Raw genomic sequence first — 9632 nt, 5'->3', positions numbered from 1 at the left:
TGGTACGCCTTTGGCGTACCCTCGAAAAAAAGAATGGGGTAGGGGTTATCCTTCTCCAACGTTAGAAAGGATAGACTGTTCGCAAGTTACCTTTTCCGTGTATATATAAAAGAATCAAATACTAGAAAGTAAGCAGTGTCAAATTGTCAAGGTCCCAAGTAAAGAGTGGCAAAAAAGAAAAGAAAAATCAAATGCCCCTAGTTAAAATGCAAATCAAAGAGGCCCTGAGATTGACGAGATCGTAATCCAACGGCTGTGAGTGAGTCTCGTGATTCGTCTGGTTTTAGGGATCTCGCAGGCTCGCGGAGGCCTCGTCAGCCAGCGCGGCGGAGGAGAAAGAGCCGTCGCCGTCCTAATGAGTTGGGAGGAGACGTCGTCGAGCTCCAAGGCGGCTGCTCCGCCGGCCATCCGCCTCGTCAGCTTCGTCTCCGAGGAGCAGGCAAGGCTACAGTCCCCTAGTCTCTGCCCCTCTTTCGATTGCTTGCCTGCCTGCTTCCCTAGCGCGTAGAATCGGATGCGGAAAACCTAGAAAAAATTGCTGAGATTTTGGCGGGGTGGGGGAAAAAAATTCGCAGCTCGACGAGGCGAAGCGGTCGAGAGGGGAGCGGGTGGAAGACGGCACTGCCCAGCGCGACAAGCCCCTGTTCCAGGTTTTTATTTTTTTGCCCTTTGTCGCCTTCGCTTCCATTTGCTTGCCAATAATCCTCTACCGGCGACGGTGCTGATGGCTAGTGCTTATGTTCACGCTGTGCAGATCCTGCAGGAGAACAAGGATAAGAAGGATGCCGAGTTCAATGAGCGCTTCAAGCACAGTAAGTTATCCACCCACTGCACCACTTCCCATCTCGCGAAACACTAAGAGCAATGTGAAGTTGCTTAGTGCAGCAGTGCCCATCAAAAGGTTGCAGTCAGTTAGAGCAAGCAAGAAGTGAGTTGCAACTTGCAATGCAAACACTAAGCCTGCGGCCCAAAGTGTTTACTGATAAGCAAAGCATGTCCATGCTAGTCATGGTTATAGTGTCGATACAGTTGGGCTTACCTGTACTTTTTCTGAAACAAAGAGGAGTGTATCCTTGTTCTGGCCTGAACCTGGGATAAATTGTAAAACATGTTTTGGTCTTGTTGGACAATCTTTTCTAACCTGCTCTCGGCTAGTTGCCGTTACTCGGTTGAAATGGCTAAAAGACAAGATGCAGGGTTGTGGGGTTATTTTCTTCTTCTTGTTTTCTGATCTTTTTCTTGTTCTATCCAGGACCCCCAAAGGCTTTGGATGAGGATGAAACAGAGTTTCTTGACAAATTGGCTTTGGTAAGCATTTTAATATATTGCTAGCATTGAAAATGATTATTCAAGCTAGAAAGTAGAAACTATAGGTTCATATTGTTGGTCATTTGTATGTCACTCTCGGAAGGGGATTTGGGGAATTTTGCGGGGTTTTTGCTAGGTTCTCGAGGGTTTCCGCAAAATGTATATAGGGGAGAAAGAGACACGCTACAGCTAACTAGACTAGTTTAGCATCTCAATTCTTACTTCTCATTCACAGCCGAATCTACATATATGGTGCGGGTACATTAATCACTCAGATGAGCAGTGTGTAGGAGTAAAACAATTACATGAATGGTAAATGATTCAAGACTCAATGGTTGATAAAACTGCCCTGTTAATTCTCGCTGCTGCCTTGATGAGATCTGGGCCATCTGTCACCCAGAAGCTTTGCTGTTGACACTCTTCTTGTCAGACTAAAGGGGACAGCACACCAGTGCTGACAGTATATCTATCAGTTTCCTCTGTAGATTGAAATATTGAACCAAGGTTGAAAATATTGGCTCAATTCTTTGCACGGCAAGAATTGAAATATTGAGCCAAGGTTGAAATATTGAACCAAGAATTGAAATATTGAGAAAGATTGAAATAAATGGCTGTCAAACTGTTTCATTTTGTTGTACATGTTAACTCAAACCATGCCACCTCTGCAGTGTGTGTTGCTTTTGGCTGTATAGTTGCTTTTCATCTTACTGACACTTGTTGAACATAATTCAGTAGTTTCTTGTGCAGAAAAAAAATGCCAGCACAACGGTATTCTGGCACTAAAATTAGCTCAATAGATGTGGACAGAGATGTCTATTTTGTTCTTACTAGAGAAAGATTCCCTTACCAAGAATTGAAATATTGAGAAAGATTGAAATATTGAGCCAAGGTTGAAATATTGAACCAAGAATTGAAATATTGGCTCAATTCTTGCCATGCAAAGATAAACATGTAACTAGTGCTTCAAGGTTAGAAAAACTGGTGCAGAAAAGAAAGGAAACAAATGGCTATGGTACCTTTTCATGACCATGTATTGTGCAAACCAAGGATAATAGTGTTCCTGAAGAATTTTATTAAATTATTTTGCCTTGGCTTCCATATTTGAGGTGGATATACTGCCATGATGGTTCAGAAGCCTAAATAAATCCAACCATGTCAATGAGGAAAATGGATTAGGCAGCAGTAAAGCATATCAAAACAGTAAGCAAGTGGCAGGATCTTATTATCCTAACAAAATGCCAAACAATACATTCCGCAGGGATCCGGCTTGCCTGCTCCCTCCCCATGCTCCCATCCGTGCTCCCACCTCATCCTACGGCTGTCTTTTTTCCTTTTTCCTTTCTAATCTAATCATCTCCCCCCTGATTTTAAGGGGGTGGGGCCGGGCCTTATTTTGTTCCAATCAAATCAAGCCACATATGCGGGAGCACAGATGGGCGCACGCGCGGGGAGCAGGCAAGTCTCGTCCATTCCGCAGGGCCATTCCACCTTCAGTTCCAATTTAACAGTTGCCCCAAAGATATTTTACGGTTGCCATGGGCGACGCTACGCGTCCGCCAACAGATTTTAAAAAAAGATCCGCCGCCTTGCGGGCCGTCAGATATCACACAATCTAACGAATACGTGTTGTCCTCTACTTTTGCAACAAAAGCCTTGTTGCAGAAACATTTGCAACAGAAATTCGGTTGCAGATTTTTTTGCAACAAAGGTCATGTTACAGAAACATTTGCAACAGAGATTGTGTTGCAGTTTTTTTTTGCAACAAAGGTCATGTTACAGAAACGTGTATATAACTTTTTAGCAGTAGAGATCATGTTACAGAAAAATTTGTATACTTTTTTCTGAAACAAAAGTCATGCTGCAAAAAATTTATGCAACAAAGATGTTGTTGCCGGAACTGTTACTCCACGGACGGCAGCATACAAGGCTCCAGCGGCGGCGTGAATAGTTGTCATTGCTTGGTGGGAGAAGGATAAGAGTGCCACCGCTGTTGTGAGCCCACGGACACGTGGCACACACACGAGGTGACGGACGTGATCGTTAATATCAGCCGGCTGAACAGAATAGTTTCCCAAAATTATGCACCCTTTTCTTTTTGTGACGAGCTACCTCCATGGTTCCAATTGATGAAAGCATGCTACTCTGTAGAAAGCAAGTTAATATTGGGCTCGTTTTGACTTGATGAAATCCTGGCAAAGGCTCTCTCGATTAGAGAGACAATTTCAGCATGAGTAGCTCGAAGATGTGGGAGGGAGGGAGGGAGGGATGGAGGGAGGGAGGGGGGGAGGGGGAGGGGGAGGGGGAGGGGGAGAGGGAGAGAGAGAGAGGGAGAGGACGGGGGCGGGAATGGATTGTTGGCTGCCCACGCACGAGGGAATGGATTGTTGGCTGCCCACGCACGAGGGAATGGATTGTTGGCTGCCCACGCACGAGGGAATGGATTGCTCGAGAAACAAATACGTGCAGTAGTTGTCATTGCTTGGTGGGAGAAGGATAAGAGTGCCACCGCTGTTGTGAGCCCACGGACACGTGGCACACACACGAGGTGACGGACGTGATCGTTAATATCAGCCGGCTGAACAGAATAGTTTCCCAAAATTATGCACCCTTTTCTTTTTGTGACGAGCTACCTCCATGGTTCCAATTGATGAAAGCATGCTACTCTGTAGAAAGCAAGTTAATATTGGGCTCGTTTTGACTTGATGAAATCCTGGCAAAGGCTCTCTCGATTAGAGAGACAATTTCAGCATGAGTAGCTCGAATATGTGAAATCTGCAATATGCGATTGCAGTACAGTGGCCACTCTATTACACGATCAATGAAGTGTTCTAGTGATGTTGTACCAAACATAAACATCTGCATCCAAATAACACGTCCATGACCGGGATGGACAGGATTCTGGGGGAATAGGCCGGGTGGGATCCTGAGAGGGATTAACCGAACATGTTTTTAGGTGTGAGCAAGGATACATACCCGGCGGGGCTGATCCTGGTTGACCCATGGGGATTGGGCGTCGACCCCGGCTGATCCCTGGCTATCCGAACAGTGCCTAAGAGGGTTGAGGCACACAAGAATTGTGTGGCTGGATCCAGTTTATACTGCATTCTCTGCTCATCATGGTTGACAGCCTTGTCTTTTTCTTTGCATCCATTACATATCTATTATCTAGACTATTTATTTACATAATATTGTGTAGTTTTTCTTTTTTGGCACAATGCTGCTTTGACCTTTGCATTGCTTCGGAGAGGTCTTTTCCCCAGGGGAACAAGAGTCCACAACTAGTTGCATGCTTCGACTATCTCAAAACTGAAATAAATTATGGATGTAATAGATAGTATAACACTGTAATAGATAGTATAACCTGTATATATTTCCCCCTTCTCAATTAAAAGGCAGTGCTCCTGCCGGTTGCTTGAAAAGAAGTATAACATTATGTATTTGCATGTCAATATAAGATAATGGGTTGTGAAAAAAGGGAAAATTGTGCACATATATTTACTAATTACTATACTAGTTCTTGAATTTTTTCTTCTTTTGTACAAGTCACAGTAAACTAGGCAGTCAATCTGCATTCCTTTTACCCCTCCTTTTACAATAGAAAGGGGAAAATAGCTTCCTAGCAGTTTTTCAAACCTGCAGGCCTACCCAACTGGAACAAAACCAATAAGAACTAAAAACATAACCATCTTAGATCCTAGCTGAACTGAAAACAGGCTTTAGTTTAGAGTGAGACTGATTAAGCTTCATGTCGGTACCATTAGTGCCGCCATTATTCATTCTGTAGTGACCAGGTGTCCTAAGTTTGTGATAGCACCCACTATATTAAGACAGAAGTACAGGATACCAGCCAACCAGCTTAGGATTTAACCCTTTTTGCGTGGTTAGAATTAAACTAGCAACCACATTATTGAAAAATAGTATTTTGTTGATCATTTACTGCAACCACAAATATTTCTTGAGTTTCAACATAAATCAACCACATATTCTTTAGAGATGAATTTGTTTTCTAACACCAATTTAGTACTTAAAGTTGTACTAAGGTTGAGACACTTATTTTGGGACGGAGGGAGTATTCACCTTCTTTGGGTAACTGTGCTGAACATTATTATTAAGAAAAGGTAGCATTATTATTTGCAACTTTGGTGAATAATATTACAAGAGACCACAACTTAATTATTTACCTTGGGTACAATTTTGGGTGAAGGAGGTATGGAAAGTGTGTGCTGCTATTTTCCTCAAGAGGATCCTTCTTTCCAATTCATGACAATAATTGGTCTTCGGACTTGACAATTGCCATATGGAAATTCTTAAAACTGAAAAGTAGGGAATTGTCTGCAGTAAAATGGCTGAGTAGCTTGTTTATCATATTTCAAGTTAGTAGCACTCTAGTACTGGTTTTTGGCTGTTTGATATTTGAATAAATAAGAATTTTGGACATAAAACATGAGATTTCAAGTATGCTAACTGTTAATGTGGTCTGTATCTTGTGCTGCCATGCAACATCTTACTCTTTTCAATTTACGATGGTGCAGTCAAGGAGAGAATATGACCAGCAGGTGGCCAATGAAGAAGCTGAACAACTCCGTAGTTTCCATGTGAGTAATATTACTAGTTCCTCTGTTCATTAATATAAGGCGTTTTTAGACTTATGGTAAGTCTAAAAAACAATGTACAGAGGGAGTAACAAGTTGCGTGTATTACCCTTATTTTCAATACTGCAAATGTTTGTGTCTTTCATGTAGAAAATACAATAAAACATGAAATCTGATTTATACGCTTTGACTGGTTGCGTATGGGTGCATTCTTGTCCGTGTAGCATTTCATATTCATTAACAGATAAAAAAAGACACGATGTGAATGTGGAGAAATTTGGTCATGTGGGTATCTAGCTATCATCTGAAAACAGCAGATAGTGGAGCCTTTTAATCCTCCACACCTGATTCTATGCTTTGTCTTAATAAGCTTGTAACGTTCAGCAATTGTTTCAACATCACAAGAATGTGGATAGGCAGGATAGGAAGGCTTGCTTGCTACAATTAGGGTTGTAACTATACTTTCGTGGTATATGATCTGCCAAGCGGCCCAAGCGTGACTCACTCACATGGCGTACCTAATGAATGTGTTTTGCCCTTCAGGAGGCTGTAGCTGCCCAGTCCACTATTGCTCATGAACTTGGTGAGATGCCTACAGTCTCTTTGCCTGAGGTAGGCTACAACACGAAAGCATATTTAATTTCATGCCAGGCGAAAATTACATTTAGATATTGCACATTTAGCCAGTTGCTATATTTGCATTCCCCATCATGATGGCGGAGGCAAATGAAGCATTTCTTCAACCAAATTGCCCTGGTTTTCATCTTTGTTTATATATATCCGCTCTTCTTCAGGAAAGCAAGCCTAAGCCGCCTTCGAAGAGGAGCCAGCCTGAGTTCCTGAGAAACATTACAGTTTCCGTGAAGCCTCGAGCCAAGAAGGCAAAATCTGACGTGGAATGTAAGCCTGCTCCCAAGGAGTTGGTGCCTTCGAATGGGCATGATACAAACCGTGAGCCACAAGGTGACGCCAAGAGCAGCGTGCTTGGCTCTTTGGCTGCATACGGGGACGACGACGACGATGAAAGTGGCGATGAACGATGACCAACAGTAATATCCAAGATTTCTAGAATGCTCAGTGTTGCATACCAGAATCTCACTGCAACGCCGCCGCAGCCTGCAAGATGGTTTTTCTTGGCGAGATGCAAAGGATGCATCCATGATTCCGTTGCAGTGTATGAACGTTTTGTCGAAGGTGACGAGTTCTATCTGACGAAAGGATCTAACACCGTAATAGCAAGTGAAATGATCTTTTTAGTGCGATTATGGTACTACATGCAATCACAGCGAGTATTCACCTATCAAAGGCCACAGCCATCTGATCATTGCACAAAAATTAGACTGGAAAGATCGTAGGTGAAGTAATTCCGAATGAAATCCATTCATGAGTGCCACGCTATTTCTTGGTTAATTTTTTTAGCCAAGCTATTTCTTGCCTACTTTTTTTAGTCGAGGCTATTTCTTGCCTATTTATTTGCCCCTCCCCTCCCCCTAAGAAATGTGTTTTTCTTACTGATTTTCATTGCCTTTCATCGGTTTATTTGTTTTTTCTTCTTTCTTAGGTTTTCACGGGTTTTCCTCGTCTTTTCACCCCTTTTCCTTTTTTAACACATGTCTACTATTCTTTCCATACACATAGTACATTTTTCTTACACACGCAACATTCTTTTATACATGTTGAGCATTTTTTAAATTACATGATGTACATTTAAAAAAGATACTCTCTCTAATCCATATTAATTGACGCTCCTTTAGTTCAACTTTGTACTAAAGTTGTACTAAAGATAGGACTGAGTATATGTTTTTGAACATTTTTTCGTATACATGTTGAACATTTTTGAATGGCATGAAACTTTTTTTCTAAACTATGCGAATATTGTATAAACATTTTGAAAAATATCAGAAACAAAATTTTAAAACACGTATCATTTTTCATAAAATGTAATGTATATTTTTTTGAATTATGTGAACAATTTTTTAAATGTCACAGCATTTTTTGGAAACACATGTTTTTTTTAATCTCACGTTCATTTTTCTCTGAATGGTATCAAATATTTATTAAATCATGCTAACTTTTTTTTACATTGTATAAATATTTCTAAAAAATGTCACAAATATTTTTTTGAAACATGTGCACATTTTTTTTGGATGCTATCAACAGTATTTTTTTGAATCATGCGGTGGATGTTTTTATAAAAATTTAAGAAAAATATTTTTTTGTTTTAGAAATACGAGCAAGAGTAATGAAAGAATAGAAGAAGAAAAAAACACGTGCTGGAGAGCCCCCCTCCCCCCTCCTGTGCTGGGCAGACCCATTTAGGGGGCGCCTAAGGTGAGTGCATCATTCAGCTCACAGCAGGCGAGAAATAGCAGCGTGCTCTTCGAAGATGCCTTCTCCGCTTCTTCTTCAACTCCTTGTTCCATGGTGTGGTTCCTTCTCGATGCTTTCCAAGTGTCGTCATCACAGTACCTAAGCACACATAGAGCTCCGGATTGAAATTGCAACCATGTGTCATCCAAATGTATATGAAGCTCACAGAGGAGTGAATTCACCTCAGTTTGAGTGGCGCGTGCATGTGCTCAAGTCATGAGCCCACTTGACCTGTCGGTGAGCCCATGGTAATGTCTATGGGATGCTCCACGGAATCAATATCCTATTATATGACTGTAACCTAACTCACCCCTAAAAAATAAAATAAAAGCCACGACCTAACTCGTACTCCCTTCTCTTGAAAGAATGCTTATAACTTTTAGCGTAAGTTAAATGGTGCAAAGTTTGAAGAGAAAAACCTATCAAGAAATAGAATACGAACTAATATCATTTGATATACATTTTTCCTTTATATGTATATCTATTCAGTATTGTAGTTGTCGATGATTTCTCTTATGAACTTGATCAAACTATGCACAGTTTGATCTCAGAGGGGGGAATAGAAAATAACACAATTCCAACAAGTTTCTTATGTATTCGTATGCCCAACATACCTAACATCGTAAAGACAACTGGGCCGAAAGACAGTCTTGACAAGAAGATTGGATTGGTGTGAGACAAGAATCGTATTCTCCCTGAGCCACCCTCAGATGACAAGAACCATATTTTCATGCTAACCACACCCCGAAAGCGAGGACGTATCTAGTGCACCGGCCTAATTCATGCACCCAATGCACCGATGCTAGATGAGCCATTGGATTGAAAATAGTGGGAGATGAGCTGGCTAGAGAGATGGATGGTTGGTGCATTTGCAAAATAGTCCTTCTATTGTTTAAAAATCAACCCGCACTCCATATCTCACATTCTCAGTCTTTGATCAATAAAGCTGTTTGTTTATTTATTTTCTGTCCAAATAAAACCAGGTCATATATTTTGAATAAGGTGTCTGATTTTGGAACTGTTTTGACCGACATGTTTGTTTTAGTGATATCTTTGACCATACGTCAAGTTTTGAGTACAGTTTAAAAAGCAACAAAAAATATATATTTTCAAAATATATTCAGCATTGATATTGTTTCAAAGGTCTCGTCAAGACAAATACCACAGTCAAAACCGATCCAAAATCAAACATGCGATTTAAAATATGTCACCTTTTTTTGTTTTTGAGATAAAAAAAATCTGAACGTACATGTTTAGAGGAGTGAGAGATGTGGAGTGCGGGTTGATTTTTATAAAGTCAAGGGTGGCCTCTGCAAAAATGCTATAGTCTAATGTGTGACCAAATCTGGGCCATTCCTTTTT

The 9632-nt window shown here is 41.1% G+C and overlaps 1 protein-coding gene across 1 annotated transcript; it reads left to right on the top strand.

Moving 5' to 3' along the window:
* Nucleotides 1-232: 232 nt before the first annotated feature.
* Nucleotides 233-7162, top strand: LOC109776942 (uncharacterized). The gene is made up of 7 exons (XM_020335602.4): nt 233-439; nt 576-650; nt 755-812; nt 1253-1308; nt 5841-5903; nt 6444-6512; nt 6695-7162. Exons 1-7 carry the CDS (start codon nt 356-358, stop codon nt 6941-6943), a joined length of 654 nt encoding a protein of 217 aa, XP_020191191.1. The 5' UTR covers nt 233-355; the 3' UTR covers nt 6944-7162.
* The last annotated feature ends 2470 nt before the right edge of the window (nt 7163-9632 follow it).

This window comes from Aegilops tauschii, chromosome 3 (assembly GCF_002575655.3).
Source record: "Aegilops tauschii subsp. strangulata cultivar AL8/78 chromosome 3, Aet v6.0, whole genome shotgun sequence".
In the NCBI taxonomy this organism is placed as follows: Eukaryota; Viridiplantae; Streptophyta; class Magnoliopsida; order Poales; family Poaceae; genus Aegilops; species Aegilops tauschii.
This window is presented reverse-complemented; position numbering and strand designations above follow the sequence as displayed.

What these genes read in the sequence shown, in the direction of transcription:
- LOC109776942 (XM_020335602.4), top strand. Translation starts at nt 356, where the DNA reads ATGAGTTGGGAGGAGACGTCGTCGAGCTCCAAGGCGGCTGCTCCGCCG. An exon ending in GCGACAAGCCCCTGTTCCAG is followed by an intron (nt 651 to 754) that starts GTTTTTATTTTT and finishes CACGCTGTGCAG; the next exon opens with ATCCTGCAGGAGAACAAGGA. An exon ending in AACAACTCCGTAGTTTCCAT is followed by an intron (nt 5,904 to 6,443) that starts GTGAGTAATATT and finishes TTTGCCCTTCAG; the next exon opens with GAGGCTGTAGCTGCCCAGTC.